This window comes from Monodelphis domestica, chromosome 3, assembly GCF_027887165.1.
Source record: "Monodelphis domestica isolate mMonDom1 chromosome 3, mMonDom1.pri, whole genome shotgun sequence".
Lineage (NCBI taxonomy): Eukaryota > Metazoa > Chordata > Mammalia > Didelphimorphia > Didelphidae > Monodelphis > Monodelphis domestica.
In genome coordinates, this window is record NC_077229.1 from 491,456,259 (window position 1) to 491,478,277 (window position 22,019).

The 22,019-nt window shown below is 33.4% G+C and overlaps 1 protein-coding gene across 3 annotated transcripts in view; it reads left to right on the forward strand.

The window, feature by feature from the left end:
• AGGF1 (angiogenic factor with G-patch and FHA domains 1) overlaps positions 1-22,019 on the forward strand; it is a 76,761-nt gene that overhangs the window by 5,993 nt on the left and 48,749 nt on the right. For all 3 annotated transcript variants that reach the window (XR_008917929.1, XM_001367864.5, XM_056824787.1), the window contains exons 3-5: positions 636-838; positions 1,575-1,739; positions 6,726-6,914. Coding sequence is in view for 2 of the 3 variants with exons in the window: in XM_001367864.5 (XP_001367901.1) it covers positions 636-838; positions 1,575-1,739; positions 6,726-6,914 (557 nt within the window). In the remaining variant the exon portion in view is untranslated. The remainder of the gene's footprint in view (positions 1-635; positions 839-1,574; positions 1,740-6,725; positions 6,915-22,019) is intronic.

Below are 22,019 nucleotides of genomic sequence, written 5' to 3' on the forward strand. Positions count from 1 at the left end.
ACTATTTGGTCTAAACTGGTAAACTTACAGGTTCATAGCTCTAGGTGTATGTGCTTAGGTTCAGGGAGTTCACACTTATCTGGAACTGTACAGTTTACCAAGCTTTCTTTCCAATAATCTTGTGAAATAGGTAGTGCAGGGCATGTAAGCTAATAATAAGCAGAGAAGCTGAAACTCAGGCCTGACTCTTATAATTCTAAGTATGGTGCTCTTCCTACTGTACCACGTGGAAAATTGTCACTTTGGGCAAACTGAGACCTTTTACTTAGTCTTCATGTCATTGTCATGTAGTGAGGAGTCTGTAGAGAGTTAGCAATTGCTAAGGATTAATTTATATAGTTTATATTAATATCTTTTTCTCTTAATCATTTTCTGAAATGACAAATCTTTCTCTTTTTTTAAAGTTTTAAAGCTAAGATATTAGATAGAGGTGGCAAAAAAGATTTATTATTGAAAATTTATCTAAACATCCTGTTGAAGCTTTTAAAATACATTAAATAGGTCATAACAATCAGTGTGGATTTAATTTGATAGCACTGTTTTTTTTTAGTATTCTTCATAGATTTATCAAATACTTAAAAAATGTAAAGTCCTTTATTACTTAGCTAATATCATGCACTTTACTTATGTTACAGATTATTATTATCAGACGTACTATCGGAATATCAGTTCTCCAAATAAGAGTGCTGAACTTCCACTTGAACAAGATCAAGAGCATGAAGGACCCAATCATAATTCTACAGACCCAACACATAGAGAGAATGAGGGTCAGATTGGCACTGATACAACAGAAAATGCTAAATATGAACAAGAGGACAATTTTACCCCTACTTCACAGGTAAAAGACTTGCTAAATTCAAATCATTACTATTTGTTACCTTTTTTCCAAACTTTGCTTATATAAGTTCAGATCCAACTGATATTTTCATCATTGTGTAATAGATGAAACTAGATTTAAATAATCATACACAAAAGCAGAGAATATAATTCATAGGCAGCAAGAATGACAATTTAGGTAAATTGTGTGTGGGGGGTGTTTTTTTATCTGTCATACTATAAAAATTAATGATGTGTAGTCACCAAGTACATAGCATTGTTGTATCATCTGTTTTCAGTATTTTTTATGCAAATTTCTTTTAACACTTTTTGGTAATATATGGGATATAGTTTCCAAAAGTTAAAAACCAAGAAAATTTTAAACCAGAAACAAAAAATACGTTTTTGAAGATAGCAGTAGAGTCCCATTTATTTTTCCCCTTTAGGATCTGTTATTTATAGTTCTGCTTCTGTGAATTAGATGTTGATTTAAGAGAAATTTTTTAAATGCCTAAATTGGTGGTAGCATTACAATGGTTACTCAGAAACCTATCACTTAGTAACTTTGAGTGTTTTCAAAACTGGATCAGATTTGAATGGAATACTTTAAGGAATAAAAATCATTAGAGCTTTTCTCTTTTGTTTCTTAGGTCATATTGTATTTAATCCATTTCTCAGGTCAGAGCTTATCTATGCTCACATCTTGGCCCTCTTCAAGAAACCAGCTATCTCATTTCACTCACTTTTCACTTACCTAGGAATCAGAAGATGTATTAGCAGCAGAAAATGCCGAATTAGATGGTTCGTCATTAGCTGAAAGTTTGAGAGCTGCTGCAGAAGCTGCTGTATCACAAACTGGATTTAGTTATGATGAAAGTACTGGATTGTATTATGATCATAGCACTGGATTCTACTATGATTCAGTAAGTCTCTGATATCAATAATTTAAGTTTAAATCTAGGCACAAAAGAAAGAAAAGGAAATTCATGCTTTTTAAACTTTTCAGAATTATTAAAGGAATTATTGAGAAATCACAGAATGTTGTACTTTCAGGATTTTGATTAATTAGAATAAATTGTGTTTATTGTAGATTTTTTTGGTTCTGTTTATCAGTTTTATTTTTGCCACATATTCTAATTTCTGTATAAGTACACAAAAGTTAGAATTTTTGAGAGGTTTTTAATAATTGCATAATAATACTTTGCAAAAACAGTGGATGATTTGAATGTACATTTCTTCATAGTATTTTCAAAAGAATTGAAGTTTTTAATACTATAACCATGGGCTGTAAGAAAGAAAATATGGAAATTTTATGAGGTGGAAAATTACTATATGGGATTCAAGTTTCATATAAATATTTTTTTTGTCTGCATGAATCCATATGAAAGTACTAGGTAATGTTAGAAATAAAGAACTCTCTGGGCCATAATTCTGAGCTGAAGATCCAAACATTAATTGTGGTAAATTAAAACTGGAGATCTTACCACACCTATTTTGTGATAAGACCCCATATATATGTTCAATTGTACATTCAATTGTAGGTTTTTGATAGCTAATTAGCATAAGTCATTAACAGAGTAGAACATACAGATTTTATTAAGAAACATGCAGTGGTGCTTAATAATAAGGGTTTAAAACATTTGTTAAGAAGTCCTCAAAGTTCAGTACTAAGGTCAGAGTAACCTTTCTTGACCACAATATTCTGGGAGCTTATAGTGGCATAAATCCTTAAAGAATCACACATCTGAAGAAAACAAGTTTGTTTTCATACTATCTTATCAAGTCAGCTGTATACTGTCTACTGTCCAGCTTCCCTAGATAACGACATAGACCTAAAGTTTTTATTCCTTCAATAGAAGCTCTTAATATATTTAGTTGCTATAATATTCTTATATTCCAAACTATTTCCTTTCTAATGCTATGGTTAATATTCTGTTATGATTTGATATCTTATACACAGTTTACTAAATGGGTATAACTAAAACTTATAATTGCAGTTACTTATCTAAAGGATTATATGTGATTACTGTTCATAATAATATAAAGACAATAGAACAATTTTCTTTAGTAACTTTCTCTTGAAATTCTAGTAATACTTTTATTAGCAAACTCAATTAAGGATTTCACGTATTTTATTAATCCATCTCCCAGTGTTCATTTTCAGACATAACGTTAATTGTGGCAGAAGTATAATTTGAGTTTGTGATTTTCAAGATTGTGTTTTTCACTGAATCATGCCATTTTCTAGTATTTGATGTATGATTTGGTAACATCAGTGATGTAGCTCATGCCTTCACATTCCTTCAGAGAATATGACCTGCTTTAACCTAGGGAAATGTGAGGGTAGTCCTCAGAAAGGCAATTGTTGTGCACTCCTGGAGATAGTAGCTATAGCTATCAGAACTGCCTCAGGAAACTTGTCTTAGTTATGGTGGGGGAATTTCAGGCACTTCTCTGTCTATTCCCATTTTCATGACACTGATAATTTTAAAAAAATTCTCTTTTCAGATGTTTGCCATTGGTTATCAACCCAGAGTTATGATATTTTATTTAAATTATTCTTTTCATTGAACTTGTTTTAGGTACCTGCTTGTTCTCTAACAGATGCAGGCATTATCATATGTTTTTAACATCTGGATTATTCTAATTTATTTTAGTATTTAACAATCAGAAATTATTAAAGAAACAATAGAGTATAGTGGATAAAGAACTAACTTCAAAGTTAAGTGACCTGGATTCAAGGCCTATCTTTTAACACATCCTGGCTGTGTGACTAGGCAAGTCACTTAACCTAGCCCTAGCCCCAGTGCTTTCCAGGTAAATCTCAAGGAAAAGGTTTAATTTTTTAAACATTGTTTTCTTTATTTAGAGTTCCAAATTCTCTCTTTTCCTCCAGCCCCTCCCCCACCCACTGAAAGGGCAAAAAATATAAAACCCACATGTGAAGTCATACAAAATAAATTTTCATATTAGCTATATTGTACCACCCCCCGAAAAGGCAAGAAAAATAAAGAAAGTGAAAACATATGCTTCATTTTGTACTCAGAGTTCATTAGTTCTCTATCTGAAGATGGATAGCCTTTTAAATTCCAGGGGGATCCTTGATCTTGACCTTAAAACATCTCTTTCATCTACTTGCTATAATCTTTCATTTCACATTTATAAGTAATATATATGAAATCTGAGGCAGTTGACTGAAATTCGTTGCATCAAAGTATTAGCAGTCATCAGGTATAAATGATAGACATTAAATTTTTTTTCTCGTCTTAATGATGATAAGAAGGTTTACCTTTTGGGGTAAGGTTTTACACAAAAGTGAGAAAAGGGCACAGAATGGAGAGACCAGGAAACTGGTCTTATACTGCACCATTATAATTACATATTCTGAAGTTGCATACAGGACTTGACTTCAAGCATGATAACTCATCAGAATATTTCTAATTCTTATACTTAGAATTCCAAGTAGGATATTTTCTCTAAAGTCTTTTTTTGCACTCTTTGTTTACATTTCAAAATAAGCTTCAAGAAAATGGATTAATAGATGGGTTAATGTCCTCCCAATTTTATAAGCCATGATAAATTTAAATGTGGCTTAAAGTTCTATATGAACATACATATAAACTAAAATGTTCAAATCCCACTTTTGATACCTGCACTTTCTCAATCATATTTTGTATGAAATAGGTATTTGGGGGCAGCTAGGTGGCTCAATGGATTGAGATCCAGGCCTAGAGAGAGAAGGTCCTGGTCTCAAATCTGGCCTCAGATACTTCCTAGACCATGGACAAGTCACTTAACCCCCATTACCTAGTCCTTATCACTCTTTTTCCATAGAACCAATACATACTATTGATTCTAAGACAGAAGGTAAGAGTTTAAAAAAGGAAAGAAATATTATTTATTTTAATAAAGGACATGTGAGCAAAAATGTGGATGCTGTTTCTCTTAGATATTTGGAGACTAGTAGTTAAATTTTAATTATTTGAACACAAAAATATAATTTTTGTGGTTTCAGTATGCCTTGGTGGGTAGGGAATTTTGAGCCAAAGCTGATGTGAGGTATTCCTGTTGGTATGAATGAACACTAGAGAGAGTGCTGATATGATGACTACAACTAACTGATCCTTATTCCAAAGAAAATTGGCCTGAGTGTCCAAGGATGTCTGAGTACTGTGATTCAGTTGGCTCATCCCATAGCATTTTCATCATGAATCCCTTGTGGTTATCTAGTAGCCACCAGGTTTGAATCCCAGCATTGACACTAACTGTGACCTTGGGAGGCTTAGTTTTTTAAATCTGTAAAATGAAAGGTGATATTTTTGGGGAGAGAATTCATGAAGTTGAGATTTGATTCATTTAGCAATTATTCCTAACTTTTTCTTGTAAGTAGAAAGAAAAATATTTGTATTTGTAAGTGTCAAGTTATCAAGGTTGTGTGACTCTGACAGCAAAACTAGAGTGGTTTGAGTCATAGTCTATTTTTATTCATTTTAGTCACCCCTAGAAAAGCTAATAGGATATATACTAAAATGTTTTTTTTTCTTTTTTAAAAAGAAACCTCAGTGTATAAAAATCAAAACAGAAGAACCCCTTGCAACTTTTAATAATATCAGCTTTGAGAAAAATGAAGCTTATTTTAAAGAGATTTTGTTACTTGCAAAAGATTCAGTATCCAAACAGACATATTACTTTGAAGTCATTTGGTTCTGCAAGTAGCCAATGTATAACTGAGGACTTGGCATGGTTTTGTTTAGTTGATTTAGTATTCTAAGTAAGTGAATTGTAACTTTACCAAGGAAAGAATATTTTAGTTTCCCAGGTCTACAGAGAGAAGACACACAGTAGCAATAATCAGATGGAATTTTTGGTTTTTTCTCCAATCCAGAAATTACTTTGAAACCCTTAGATTTCAACTTTTGCAGTTCTCCATAAAACATATAAAAATCAGAATTTTGTGAACATGTTGTGCAAATGCTAAGAGAAATAAAGATGTGTCAGAATGTTGAGCTGTTAATAGGAAAAATGAAAACATTCTCTGCTTCACCCTATCTTATTTTCAATTGAATTTAAGTAAAGAACAAAGAAAAATGACTATTACCTTTAAATGATTGTGTGATCAAGGCTAAATCAGATTTGAACTGAGTTTCTTTTGGTCATATTGTTGAAAATTAATATTATTCTTGAATATGCAGCAAATAAGTGCTTTCTAGAATTTAGTTACATGATCTCATGTTACAAATTAGCTGTTGAATTTTCAATCTGGTCTTATTTTCCTTTGTTGTATATCCCTAAGGGAGTATACCAATGTGTCTATAATCAATGCAAAACCATAATCTCAACTCATTTTTGTGTTGCTACTTTGTAAGACAAAGCACAATTTTTAAGTACTTAAACTATTAAAAGATTAAATTTTGTCAAAACTATTATTCATTAGTTTCTTAGATAATTTAATTCCTGGAAAGTTTGACATTCTTCATTTTGTCATTATACTCCAAGTACGTGATAACTTTTTTTTTTTTTAATTAAGGATAGGTGCATATTTTGCAAAAGAGGCTTTTAGAGGTTGTATCTGGCAGTTTTTAAATGGTCATAAAGTAACTGAATTAGAGAATTGGGATTAATATGTTCAACCATTTTTGTAGTATAGATTTTTTAATTTTCTGGCCACCTTTTATATGGATTTAGTTTCTCATAGTCTGCTAATGAAAGGAAGTGTGCATAACCTATGAAATTTGGAACATGTTTAGTAATAAAAAATATTTCTGACAACTGAAAATGTTTATTTGTTATCTGTTATTCTTCAGTTTAAAGGAAAATAGGCAATATACAACATTGGTGATATTTATGTTAAAATTAGATTATTAACTTTTTGCATTAATGGACCTCATTTTTTTTGTCTCCTTTGAAAGGAAAATCAACTATATTATGATCCTTCTACTGGAATTTATTACTACTGTGATGTGGAAAGTGGTAGATATCAGTTTCATTCTCGTGTAGATTTGCAGCCCTACCAAACTCCCATCACACAACAAAATAAAGATAAAAAAGGGAAAAAGAAAAGGAAAGATCCAGATTGCTTTACTGCCAATGAAGAAAAGGTATTTTTTCCATATATAGTTATATAAGATATATATGATGCTATAGTAAATAATGATAAGCTATAATATAATGACCAGAATTCTATAGAAATTGAAAATCACTACCTATTTGTATTCTGATCATAACCTTGAGAATCTTATTAAAGTACATAACATTTTGATAGGGCAAATGTGGACTTGTTCACTAGATTCTGACTACTGAACTTCAAGGCTCAAATTAGATGCCATCTTCTCCATGAAGTCTTCTCTGACACCTCGAGGTAAAGGTGATCTCAATTTTGCCATAGAATGTTTCCTGAACTTCTCCTTTGTACTTACTATCTCATTCTCCTGTATATTATTGCAATTTGCGTATTTATCCTTTACATAAAATTATGTTTCTAGAAAGCATAGCCTATGTCATATCTGTCAGTATATCTGAATAATTTAACATAGTGCCTTCTACATAGTAGGTACTTAATATGTTTGTTGTAATGAATTGAAATCTAAGAGGAATTCCTTGAAGCAGCTAATTTTAAGACAAATAAGCCTTCCCTTAAGTAGGTATTAGCAAATATAGCCTCAGTAATGATAAGATGTTTGTATAGGGTAAAAATAAAAATAGGTTCAAAGAAAAAATATATAGATTTGTAGTGAACTGATCTATACTGACTTGCTAAGGTAAATTAAAGATGCTCTTAACATTTGAAGATGATGTCATAAGGAGAAGCTCCATCCACAGATTTATCACTACTTAAGTAATTTGGCAGGCATACAATACAAGCTTCTATCCTAAAGTTCTTCCCCAAAGAATGACTCAGTTCAATCCAAGTTCCCAGTTTGAATCTTTATTCTTCACTTCTGTGATTCTCTTATTCACTGATTACCACCCATTCACACTCTCCTCATCTTGGATTCCTGATTTCCATCAGGTTTCAGTTAAGGTCTCACAAGAAGTCTTTCATTGTCCTTAACCTTCATGCCTTCCCTTTTGGATTATCTCCAGTTTACCCTGTATATATATCTTACTTGTACATAGTTGCTTGCCTGTGGTCTCCCTCATTGGCCTGTGAGCTTCTTGAGAACAAGGCAAGGCTGTTCTTTGCTTTTCTTTGGATCCCCAAAGCTGAGCATACTGCCTGGCACATAATAAGTGCTTAATAAATTATTGTTGACTTAAATTTATTACCAAGAGATTTTAAGCTTTTTACATAAACAGTGCAGTAATAAGAGATTAGTCTTTTACAATAGCTGAATTTACAACAACAAATTATGAATAAAGGTTTTCCACTATCTACTTCTGGAAAATAAAGTTAAAAAAGGAGAAGAAATGAGTATTAAAAAAATTTTTTCAGCCTAACATATATATTCAAAGTCACTATCCCACTGATTTCCCAGTTTCTCCTATGTTATGAAAGACATCAGGGATCGGTAATGAGCAGATCAGTTCCTGGACCCCCAAATTCAGTTCTCACTTATTTTCCTCCTCCTTCTATATATTAACACTAGGGCTTTGTTTACTTTGGGGAGTTTTATTGTATCTTTCCATGTGATGGACAGGTTTTTTTTTCAAGAATCAATGTCTAAGCTTAACCTAGGTAGATAATGAGAATTTTAGCATTTATCTAGATTCTTTAGCACCCATTTTCTTTGAAAATACCCATCAGAAAGCCCTATTCATGTCTACACTTTTTTTTTCCAGTTTCCATCCTCCACTTCTCCATACATTGCCATCCAGATAAAATCTAAGCTTCTTTACTGGCACCTAGTACTGGTAGTACTTCTTTACTGGTACTAATTACAAAACTCATGGATCTCTTCAACTTGGAGTTTCAGGTCTCTGTTTTAGTTCTATTGGCTTATCTAGGCAACTTTAGCTGGCTTGCTTTCACAGTGCTCTTTCATAAAGTTTCACTTCTCTGTAAGGATATTAAATTTATGTGGTTTGAATTTTATCTGTCTAGGAATTAAGTTTTTATTCTTTTATTGTTATGTAAATAATCATAACCTGTGCAATGTCATTTCACATGGAATAATAATTTTAAAAAAAATTAGTGATATTAAGGAGAGCATACCAGAACATAAACTTTCATTTAATGCCATTGCCAGAGATAGAAGATGGTTGGAAGTGATGATCACTTTGATCTTGTTTGGTAAGATGCCCTCTGAATTGCAGTAGATCAACCTAGACAGAGATCTCACACACTATCTTGTGTAGCTTTACCATTTCACTGGTGATAAAATTAATGCCCAAGAGATAATGTGACTCCATCGATCCATAGCTTATTAGCAGCAGGACCCATGTTCAGATTTTCAAGCATTTTCAAATATCACATACTCTTTCTACCTCATCATGCTTTCCCAAGTACTTGTATAGAGTTTGCATGTAAAGGCAACTGTTGGCTCATTAAATAGAATGTTGGACCTGGAGTCAGGAAGACTAGGTTAACAAGACGAGGCTTTTTGTCCTTCTTAAAGCCATTAAGTTGTTTTTAGTCAAAACCCCATTCTACAGTTTCTCATTCTGAAAAACCAAAGAACATATAAGTTGTGCTGAAATACTAAAGTATAAGAAATGGAAGTAGGGGGAAGGGGAGTTGGTGAATATTAGGTGACCTTAGGATATATTTTAGGTCTTAATTCTTAGTCAAATGTAAATCATATAAAACTTCAAGGTTTTCAAGATAAATCAGATTGTATTTCCAAAGAATAAAACTAGTTCTTGTCTCCTACAAAATTAAATACTAAGATGTATACATACACAGAGTAATTTCCCACTTCTCCTGAGGTCAGATGTCTAGCAATCTCAATCTTCTAGAAACAAGAAAAGTGTCTGAGGAGCCAAAATAGCTCTACAAAGTCCTTGAGTTATATATGCAGTCCATTGAAGAGGCCCTCATGCCCTCAATCAGAATTAACTCTTACTTAACATACACTTCTTACAAGTTTAGTTATGTGATTCCCAGCTCACATTCTGTTAGAAGAAGCAGCATAGAGAAGGAGTGAGAAAGCTGCTAGCATTAGTGAGAAGTGACAACAGTCTGAAAAGACATAAGAAAACACACTGTATGGGAACAAAATAAGTTGACATGCCTCGGTAACCCAAGTAGGCACCAATAATAATGAGCCCAAATCATTAAGAAAAGATCAAATAATCTGGATCTTTTCTATTTAAAGATGGTGGGAAATAATATTTCTTTTTCTTTTTTCTCAAATTTCCCTTTTTAAAATGACTGAGGTTTTAAAAGTAATATTTTAAAGAGGTATATTTCAGTGTTCTGGAATATTTATCTCTCTGGAACATTTTGTTCCTTGATCAAAATCCAGATTAAGTGAGGTTATGCTGTTGATAAAAAGGATCCTCATTTGACCTGAATCCCTGTCTGAATCTTCAGTTTATCAAAAATGTTTGATTTACAAATTGCTTTGCGTGAGTGGAGGTGGGGAATGTTTCTTTTCTTTTCTAAAAATGTACATGTGGTACATACATACATCAGAAGGTCTGGGGGATGCCCTGATATCTTAATGTTCACATCAAACTGTAGAATAGCAAATACATGAAGAAAGGTTTTCTTTGAAAGTTGGTCAAAAATTTGTTTGAGATTTTTTGCTTGACCACGTTTGTCCAGAAACAGATGTAAATACTGTATCTGTTTTTCTAGTATACATACCATGACAGAACCACAGTTAGTTGACAAATACACTAATTTTTAAATTCCGAAATCCTAATTAACTATAGGTGGTAAAGCTAAGAAAAGATTAATAGCCAAACATACTGTGCATATTAATAACAAACATTTTAAAAATGCTTTAAGGTTTGCAGAGTTCTTTTCATATATTAACATTGGTTATATACAAAAACGCCTCCTTTCTCTTCTTGAGTAGCTCACCTCTCTGTCAGAAGGTGGGTAATCCTCGGTTTAGGTTATTATTTATGCTGATAGTTGATTTGATGATTCTCACAATAACTATGATAAGTAGATGTTATAATTATCCCCATTTTACAGTTGAGGAAATAAGCTCAACGGTTAAGTGACTTTTCAGGGTCTCACATTTAGTAAATGGCTAAAGCAGACTTTAAACTTGGATTTTTCTGATTCCCAAGTTTGGCATACTTTTATCCATCTAGAATTTGCACAGAGATGCAAATGGAAACTTTTTTTTAATTAGAAGGCTATTATTTTGGGCACACAGCAGTCCTATTGAATTGCTCTACTTTGCTTATAAAGAACACAATAGCCAAAATACTTTCATTTGCCCTGAACTTATTGGGGAAGATAGAAATGCTTTCTGAAATTATTAGCAGGTGTGTTCTTAATGCATGTGTGTTCTTAGCAAATCTGGTTAATTTTATTTATTTCAATTAATAAAGCTTTAGTTTCTCCCTTTCCTAACTCTCTACCCCCATTAAAAAACAATAATTATTTTAAATTCCCAAATTAATCATTTCCAAGAGTATATTCCTAATTTTTTATCTCGAGTCCATCATGCAGCATACATCATCTTTTGTCTAGATAATTATGCTGACATTTGTGACACAAAGCAAAAGTTCCAGCAGATGGCGCTATAACTACACAAAAGAGTGTCAAACCTCCCTTTCCAGAGAGGAAGTTGGGCCTTTTCTTTTTTAAAAGTAGTGTGCATAGAGGTTAAAATCATTTTACTACAAAGTGTCATTTAACCAGAATATTTTTTTAAAATTCTGTCCATGTTTGTTCCTTTTTCTAATTCGAGTGACTAAAATTTTTTTAAGGAGCAACACTAGATTTTTATTTCCAAGAGGATTTTTTTGTTTTTGTTTTTTAAACTTTTAAACATTATTTTATTTGTTCATTTTCAAACATTATTCCTTGGAAACAAAAATAATTTCCTTTTCTTCCTCTTCCCCCCCCCCCCCCCCCCGCCACTCCTCCCATAGCCAACTTGCAATTCCACTGGGTATCACCTGTGTCCTTGATTCGAACCCATGTCCATGTTGTTGGTATTTGCATTAGGGTGTTCATTTAGAGTCTCTCCTCAGTCATGTCCCCTCAACCCCTGTAGTCCAGCAGTTGCTTTTCCTCGGTGTTTTTACTCCCACAATTTGTCCGCCGCTTGTGGATAGTGTTTTTTCTCCTAGATCCCTGCAGAATGTTCAGGGACATTGTATTGACACTAATGGAGAAGTCCATTACTTTCGATTGTACCACAGTGTTTCAGTCTCTGTGTACAATGTTTTCCTGGTTCTGCTCCTTCACTCTGCATCACTTCCTGGAGGTTGTTCCAGTCTCCATGGAATCCTTCCACTTTATTATTCCTTTGAGCACAATAGTATTCCATGAACCAACATATACCACAATTTGTTCAGCCATTCCCCAATTGAAGGGCATCCCCTCATTTTCCAATTTTTTGCCACCACAAAGTGCGCAGCTATGAATATTCTTGTACAGGTCTTTTTCCTTATTATCTCTTTGGGGTACAAACCCAGCAGTGCTATGGCTGGATCAAAGGGCAGACAGTCTTTTAGTGCCCTTTGGGCATAGTTCCAGATTGCCCTCCAGAATGGTTGGATCAATTCACAACTCCACCAGCAATGAATTAGTGTCCCTACTTTGCCACATCCCCTCCAGCATTCATTGCTTTCCTTTGCTGTCATGTTGGCCAGTCTGCTAGGTGTGAGGTGATACCTCAGAGTTGTTTTGATTTGCATTTCTCTGATTATAAGAGATTTAGAGCACTTTTTCATGTGCTTATTAATAGTTTTGATTTCTTTGGCTGAAAACTGCCTATTCGTGTCCCTTGCCCATTTATCAATTGGAGAATGGCTTGATTTTTTGTACAATTGATTTAGCTTTTTATAAATTTGAGTAATTAGACCTTTGTCAGAGGTTTTTGTTATGAAAATTGTTTCCCAATTTGTTGCTTCCCTTCTGATTTTAGTTACATTGGTTTTGTACAAAACCTTTTTAATTTGATGTAATAAAAATTGTTTATTTTACATTTTTTGATTCTTAAGTCTTGCTTGGTTTTAAAGTCTTTCTCTTCCCACATGTATACCATTCTCTGTTCACCGAATTTACTTATAGCTTCCTTCTTTATGTTCAAGTCATTCACCCATTCTGAGTTTATCTTGGTGTAAGGTGTGAGGTGTTGATCCAAACCTAATCTCTCCCACACTGTCTTCCAGTTTTCCCAGCAGTTTTTGTCAAATAGTGGGTTTTTGTCCCAGAAGCTGGAGTCTTTGGGTTTGTCATGTACTGTCTTGCTGAGGTCACTTACCCCAAGTCTTTTCCACTGATCTTCCTTTCTGTCTCTTAGCCAGTACCAAATTGTTTTGATAACCACTGTTTTATAATAGAGTTTGAGATCTGGGACTGCAAGGCCACCTTCATTTGTAATTTTATTTCATTATTTCCCTGGATATCCTTGATCCTTTGTTTTTCCAAATGAACTTTGTTATGGTTTTTTCTAAATCAGTAAAAAAAAATTTTTGGAAGTTCAATGGGTATAGCACTAAATAGATAAATAAGTTGGGTAGGATGGTCATTTTTATTATATTGGCTCGTCCTACCCAAGAGCAGTTAATATTTTTCGAATTGCTCAGTTCTAGTTTTAATTGTTTGGAGAGTGTTTTGTAATTGTGTTCATATAGTTCCTGTGTTTGTCTCGGGAGATAGATTCCTAGGTATTTTATTTTGTCTAAGGTGATTTTGAATGGGATTTCTCTTTCTAATTCTTGCTGCTGGGCTGTGTTGGAAATATATAGAAATGTTGATGAGTTATGAGGGTTTATTTTGTATCCTGCAACTTTGCTAAAGTTGTTGAGTATTTCAATTAGCTTTTTGGTTGAATCTCTAGGATTCTTTAAGTAGACCATCATGTCATCTGCAAAGAGCGATAACTTGGTCTCCTCCTTGCCTATTTTAATGCATTCAATTTCTTTTTCTTCTCTGATTGCTACTGCTAGTGTTTCTAGTACAATGTTAAATAATAGAGGTGATAATGGGCATCCTTGTTTCACTCCTGATCTTATTGGGAATGCATCTAGTTTATCCCCATTGCAGATGATGTTAGCTGATGGTTTTAGATATATACTGTTTATTATTTTTAGGAACGACCCTTCTATTTCTATGATTTCTAGTGTTTTTAATAGGAATGGATGTTGTATTTTATCAAAGGCTTTTTCTGCATCTATTGAGATAATCATGTGATTTTTGTTGGTTTGCTTGTTGATATGGTCAATTATGTGGATGGTTTTCCTAATATTGAACCAGCCCTGTATTCCTGGTATAAATCCTACTTGATCATAGTGAATGATCCTCCTGATCACTTGCTGAAGTCTTTTTACTAGTATCCTATTTAAGATTTTTGCAGCTATATTCATTAGGGAGATTGGTCTATAGTTTTCTTTCTCCGTTTTTCCCTACCTGGTTTTGGAATCAATACCATGTTTGTGTCATAAAAGGAATTTGGTAGAACTCCCTCTTTGCTTATTATGTCAAATAGTTTGTTTAGTATTGGGATTAGCTGTTCTTTGAATGTTTGATAGAATTCACTTGTGAATCCATCAGGCCCTGGGGATTTTTTCTTAGGAAGTTCTTTGATGGCCTGTTGGATTTCTTTTTCTGATATGAGATTATTTAAGAATTCTGTTTCTTCTTCTGTTAGTCTAGGTAATTTATATTTTTATAAATATTCATCCATATTGCCTAGATTGGTATATTTATTGCCATATAATTGGGCAAAGTAATTTTTAATGATTGCCTTAATTTCTTCTTTGGAGGTGAGGTCCCTCTTTTCATCTTTGATGCTGTTAATTTGCTTTTCTTCCTTCCTTTTTTAAATTAGATTGACCAGTACTTTGTCTATTTTGTTTGTTTTTTCAAAGTACCAGCTTCTTGTCTTGTTTATTAGTTCAATAGTTCTATCACTTTCAATTTTATTAATTTCTCCCTTGGTTTTTAGGATCTCTAGTTTGATTTTCTTCTGGGGGTTTTTGATTTGTTCACTTTCAAGTTTTTTTATTTGCATTTCTAATTCATTGATCTCTGCCCTCCCTAGTTTGTTAATATAGCCACTCAGGGATATGAATTTTCCTCTGAGTACTGCTTTGGCTGCATCCCATAAGGTTTGAAAGGATATCTCACCATTGTAATTTTCCTCCATGAAATTATTAATTGTTTCTATGATTTTTTCTCCAACTAACTGATTTTGGAGTATCATATTATTTAATTTCCAATTAATTTTGATTTGGCTCTCCATGTACCCTTACTGATCATTATTTTTATTGCCTTATGATCTGAAATGGTTGCATTTATTATTTCTGCTTTTTTGCATTTGTATGCCATGTTTCTGTGACCTAGTGTATGATCAATCTTTGTGAATGTGCCATGTGGTGCTGAGAAGGTGTATTCCTTTTTATCCCTATTTATTTTTCTCCATATGTATATTAAGTTTATTTTTTCTAAGATTTCATTCACATCTTTTACCTCTTTCTTATTTTTTTTATTTGATTTATCTAAATTTGATAGTGGTTGGTTTAGGTCTCCCACTAATATGGTTTTACTATCTATTTCCTCCTTCAATTCTCCTAGTTTCTCCATTAGAAATTTGGGTGCGATACCATTTGGTGCATACATGTTGATTAGTGATATTTCCTCATTGTCTATATTCCCTTTTAAGAGAATATATTTACCCTCCCTGTCCCTTTTAACCAGGTCTATTTTTGCTTTGGCTTTGTCAGATATCATGATTGTAACTCCTGCCTTCTTTCTATCAGTTGAGGCCCAAAAGGTCTTATTCCATCCTTTAATTCTGACCTTGTGAGTATCTATCCGCCTCGTGTGTGTTTCTTGAAGACAACACATGGTAGGGTTTTGGATTCTAATCTATTCTGCTACTCGTCTACGTTTTATGGGTGAGTTCATCCCATTCACATTCAAAGTTATGATTGTCACTTGTGGATTCCCTGGCATTTTGATATCCTCCCCTAATTCTGACCTTTCTTCTTTAGCTATAACCTTTTGAACCAGTGATTTACTTTAGGTCAGTCCCCCTAGTCTCCTCCCTTGATATGCTTCCCTTTCTGTCCCCTCCCTTTTTGTTCCCTTCCCCTCCTCTTCCCTCCTTTTTTATATTCCCTCCCCTCTTCCCCTCATTATTTTTCCCTTCTCTCTTTCCCTGTTAGATAAGATAGAATTCAAGATCCCAATGGATCTAGATGTTCTTCCCACTCAGAGTTGATTTCACTGAGAGTAAGGTTTAAGTAATACCTATTCACACTCTCTTCCTCTCCTTCTTATATGAGACTTCTTCTTCTCCCCTTCCAATGTGTATCTTTGTGTGAGAAAGATTATTCTATTTAGTTTTTTTTTCTATTTCTTGAAGTATATCTTAGTACCATCAATGATACCCCCTTCCCTTTTTCTTTCTCCCCCTCCTTTCTCCATATCGTCTTGATGCCCCAATCCCTTCCCTATGCATGATTCTTCTAACTACTCTAATGATGCATACAATTTTTGAGAGTTACACATTACATTTTCCCCACATATTAATATATATATATATATATATATATATATATATATATATATAATTTGATATAAATGTAGTCTATTAAGAAAGTTTGGATAAAAGAAAAAGATAACATTTTTCTCCTTTTCCTTTTCCTTCATATTTACCTTTTCAAGTTTCTCTTGCTCTTTGTGTTTGGTTGTCAAACTTTCCACAGAGCTCTGGTCTTTTCTTTATAAATACTTGGATATTTTGTATTTTGTTGAATGTCCATACTTTCCCCTGGAAGTATATAGTCAGTTTTGATGGATAGCTGATTCTTGGTTGAAGACACAGCTCTCTTGCCTTTCTGATTATCATGTTCCATGCTTTAAGGTTGTTCAGTGTGGAAATTGCAAGGTCTTATGTGACCCTGATTGGCATTCTTTTATATCTATATTGTCTTTTTCTGGCTTCTTGTTAGATTTTTCTTTTGCTTGAAAGCTTTGGAATTTGGCAATTACATTCCTGGGAGTTGTCTTTTGGGGATTTAGTGTAGAGGGTGTTCTGTGAACTCTTTCAATGCCTATATTGCCCCCTTGTTCTAGAATCTCTGGGCAGTTTTCTTGGATGATATCTTATATTATGATATCAAGATTACTGTTTATTTCTGGCTTTTCTGGTAGACCAATGATTCTCAGGTTGTCTCTCCTTCCTCTGGTCTCTCACCCTGTCAGTGAGATATTTATGTTATCCTCTAATTCCTTAGTCTTTTGACTTTGCTTCATTAATTCTTGCTCTTTTGCAAGATCATTGTATTCCAGTTGATTGATTCTGACCCTTAAAGACTGATTTTCCTTTTCAGTTTGGTCTGTTCTGCTTTTTGAGGCTTCAAGCTGTTTCTGCAGTTGTTTGTTTTCGTCCTTCAGATTGCTGAGTTCCTTTTGCATTCTTTCCCATTTTTCCTGCCAGAAGGCTTCCATCTTTTTGATAATTTACAATTTAAATTCTTCAAGTGCTTGTGGATAATTTCCATTTCTTTTGGAAGGTTTTGGAGCATTTGTTTGTGTTTCCTCTTCTATTTCCTCTGTATTCTGTTTTTTTCCTCCATAAAATATATCCAAAGTCACCCCCTTCTTCTTGCTTTTCTTGGTGTTGGGAGGCTGTTGCTCCTGTGCACTGTTTGCCATCTCTATTTTTTTCCCCTCCCCTTTCCAGTCAGAAATCTGAGTGAGGAGGACTTGCTCTCAGTGTAAGGGTCAACTGATCAAGGCTTTAGCCTCGGGCTAATTCTCGGTTCTCTGCAGCTGGGCTGTCTTCCTTAGGGAGCCCAGGGTCATTTTTAAAATGAGAATTAAAGAATTTAACTTTTTTTTTATAACAAAGAATTATCATTGTAACTAAGAATTAGAGTGTGTAGTAGAAGGAGGATTGGATTTGGAATCAGAGGAACTGAATTTGACATCCCAGTTATTCTATTTACTACCCATGTAACAATGGGAAAGTAGTTTTAAAATTTCTCAGCCTCAATTTCTGCATTTTATAAATAGAGATGATCGTTGTACAACCTAACTGATAGAATTATGGAAAAACAAAGTACTATATAAACTTAAGTTGTAGCAATGGTGGTTGTTAATACTGTGATCCTTTAAAAATGAGTGAAATATGTAAGGTACTTTAATTCTTTTAAATTTGCTTATTGATTACATTAAAATTCCCAGGTATTTCCCTCTCCTGTAACCGTGAAAATGTGGTTTTGCCATGACTGTGAATTGCCAAAACTGTAAAGGTTTTGGCCAAACTGTAAAGATAATGTTATTGTCTTGATTTATATTAAAAATAAGTGGTTGCCATGGGAAAATTCCCAAATATGAAAATACCCAAGTCAGCTGGGTTTTATAGAGATTTTAATTAATGCAAATGTAGGAATTTAGGGGGGAGAGAGAGAGAGAGAGAGAGAGAGAGAGAGAGAGGAGTTCAGAGAGTCCTTTTTAAAGAGAATTTTCTCTTACGTCACCTCCCCTAAATTTTCACATCTACCAATCATAGTAGACGTTTTTCCCAGGACTGCCCATTCTTAGTTCTCATCACTCTTTAGTTCTCACCTTCTCTGGGTTTATTATATCTTCTGAATATTTCACATCTCTTTTGCTAAGCTTGCCTCTTGTAAGTTGCTTGAACTTATAGTGATTAATTTAACCTTTATAGGTACTTAGGACCCTTTTGTATTAGATCTAAAAATAGACCACCTCTCTTAGTGTTTTTGCTTCACTATAAGTATGAGTTGAGGACTTTTCATTGTTCAATCAGGAATTTGCAACTTTATCTTCCCCTAAGGCACTGTCTGAGCAGGGTAGAGTAAATTTTAAAGTTCTCAATACATTCCTGACCAAGAACCTCCATTTTTCAAATGGGGAATAGCTTAACCAAATCTTCTAAGGTACAGTCTGAGCAGTTTTAAGATTCACACTCCTCTCCCCATGATTTGACCCTCCCTGTGTAAATGTAAAACCATGTTTTGCATGTTTCTCTTTATCTATTATTTCTCTTTAGGTTGAACATTCACAAGTTATTCTTCAAACATAATTTCTGTTTCTGTATATAATGTTCTTTTGGTTCTACTTATTTTACTCTTTATAATTTTTTTTTGTTCTACTCATTTCATACTTAATAATTTCATGTAGATCTTTTCATGTTTTTTTTAATTAACCTACTCATCATTTCTTATGGCACAGTAGTATTTTATTATAATCATTCTATAACCTGTTCAGCTATTCCCCAATTAATGAACATATGTATCCATTTTTATCTTATCTTAGTAAATGGTGTGAGATATTGGTTTATACCTAATTTCTGCCAAATTGCTTTCCAGGTTTCACCAGATAAGGAATTCTTTTCCCCAAAGCTTGGATCTTTTTGTCAAATACAAGGCTACTATAATCTTTTTCTATTGTTTGTTTTATATTTGTTCTGTTCTACTGGTCAACCTTTCTGTTTTTTAGCTTGTATTTTATAATTTTGATAATTATTGCTTTATAATATATTTAAAATCTGGTACTTCTAGATCTTCTTCCTTAATTTTTTTATATTAATTCCTTTGATATTCTTGACCTTTTGTTCTTCCTTGTAAGGTTGTTTTAATATTAAATGTCTCCAAATATCCTTAAAACATCTTTGAGAGGAGCCTAGTTTAATGAATAGGATACTGGAACTAGAGTCCCCATTAACCTTTCTTTCAGATCTTGTCTTAGATACTTACTAGCAAATTAATTCTATGTAAGCCACTTTATTTGTCTGGGACTTAGTTTCTTTATATATGTAAGATGAGGAGGTGTACTCAATAGCCTCTATGGTTCCTTCTAAATCTAAGCCTACAATTCTTATGATTTTTGTGTGGATTATTTTTTGTAGACATTTTATTCATCAATTTTTTTAGTAAATACCTACTTTGTGAAAGGTACAGATTAGATGATCTTTGTAAAGGACATATAGAAGTGTTCAAAGAATGGTTCCTACCCTTAAAGAGCTCAAAAACTAATATGAACTATGAGAATAGTTAAACTTATCTGGAGATGTTAGTACATCCCTCCAACATTTAGGTCCAAACTTATCCCGTTACAGCAAGATTTAAAGCAAATGCAGTTGAGGATTAGCTAGAGCTTTAAATAACAAAACAAAGTACAAGGATAATAGTTGTCTTTGGTGATTGTATGGATAATAGGGCAAAAAGACCAAATTTACTGGAATAAAGAAATTACTAATTGCCCTGATAATTTAATTAAAAGAAATTATGTTTAGATAGTGACACAATTTCTTCCAAACTCGCTCATTGTATGCATTTGCAGTCCCTTAAATTTATCATTCTGTCATTGAGTTAGAAAGTTTAATGTTCATTTGTAAACTTTCAGAAATACAAAACAGATCAGTGAGAGATTTCAGAAATTTAAAAGGTAATCTGTAGGTCATTAAAATATGATCTTTTGTAGTAAACAAGTACATTTAATAATGTTTTATTGATGACTTTTTGTCTTTATATCACAGTCATTTCCTTGCTCAACCCCAGATTGAGTCCTTCTTTCTGATAAAATAAATAATCGGGCGAAGCTGGGTAGCACAATGGATTGAGAGCCAGGCTTAGAGATAGGAGGTCCTTGTTTCAAATGTGGCCTCAAACACTTCCTAGCTGTGTGACCCTGAGCAAATCACTTAACCCTTTTTGCCTAGCCTTTACCACTCTTTTGCCTTGGAACCAATATATAGTATTGATTTTAAGTGGAAGGTAAGGGTTAAAAAAGTAATAATAAAGAACAGGTAATGCAATAATCTTGTCTGACAACATACACAATATTCTTCTGCTCTTGCCTTTCTGCCTTTTATCTGTAATTCAGGGCCTTCACTGATCTTAACATAATCCTGAGTTCAATTTCCTCTTCGGGTTCTTTTCATTTATGTTGTTGTAGTTATGTATATTTCTATTGTTTTGAGATGGCATGAGTTCATGGAAATCCTTTATTACTTAAAATAATATTCTGCTGTTACATTCATATACTGTATTTTTTTCAAACAGTCCCCAAGAGATGTTTACCTTTTGTTTCTAGTTCATTGCTATCATAAAAAGTTTTAGGATGTATTTTTTGCTAAATCCTGGGTCTTTGTTTCTATCTTTGACTTTCTTAGGGTCTAAGAAGTCTAGTAATGAGATTGCTAGATCAAAGAGTATGTACAATTTGCTTTTTTCTTGCAAAATTCCAAATTGAACAATTGGATTACTTTCCCACGAAAGACTGGTATACCCGTCTTCCCACAGCCCCTTTTTCCTGTTTTTTTCTTTTTCTTTTTCTTTTTTGCCAATTTGTACAAAGTAAAATCTCGAAGTTGATTTCATTGATGTTTCGTTTTAATTAGTTAACTTTCAAGCACTTTCTTTAGTCACACCATGCTGAATGCTAGAATTCAAAAACTTAATTCAAATATTTATTGTGTCCGTAATTTGCAATGGAGATTTCTGTAGAAAAAAGTATAAAAATTGGAGTTAAAGATCACTTCCAGCTGTAAGGGAGTGAGGGAGTAAGGACGGCTTCAGGAAAGGTCTTCATGAAGGATGTGGTTATCTGAGTTAAGCTCTGAAAGAAAGGAAGAGGGAAGGGTATTTAAATGGGTGGGAATATGTGTTAGTGGGTAAAGAAAGTTTAAGTATCAGAGTAAAAATTTATTAAGCATCTAATATTTGCCAGACACTTCTAGGCCTTTGAGATACCAACAACAATGAAATAATACCTGCCTAATGGGATTAATTTCAATCAGTCAATAAATATTAAGAACTTACTTAATACTAGGCTTTGCACCAAGTTCTGGGGATACAGAAAGTGCAAAAGACAATCCTTGATCTTAAGTACCTCACAATCTAATGGAGTAGAAAACATGTAGACCACTATGTACAAACAAGCTATATACAGGACAAATAGGAAATGATCGACAGAGAGAAGGCACTAGAATTAAGAGGGCTTCAGAAAAGCTTTCTTTAGAAAGTAGAATTTTATCTGGGACTTGAAGGAAGCCAGAAGGTGGAGATGATTAGGGAAAAAATTCTTTTCATGCAGATGATTATCAAGTTCATGAGAGATGATAAGATCACCAAATGAAAGAATATAAAAG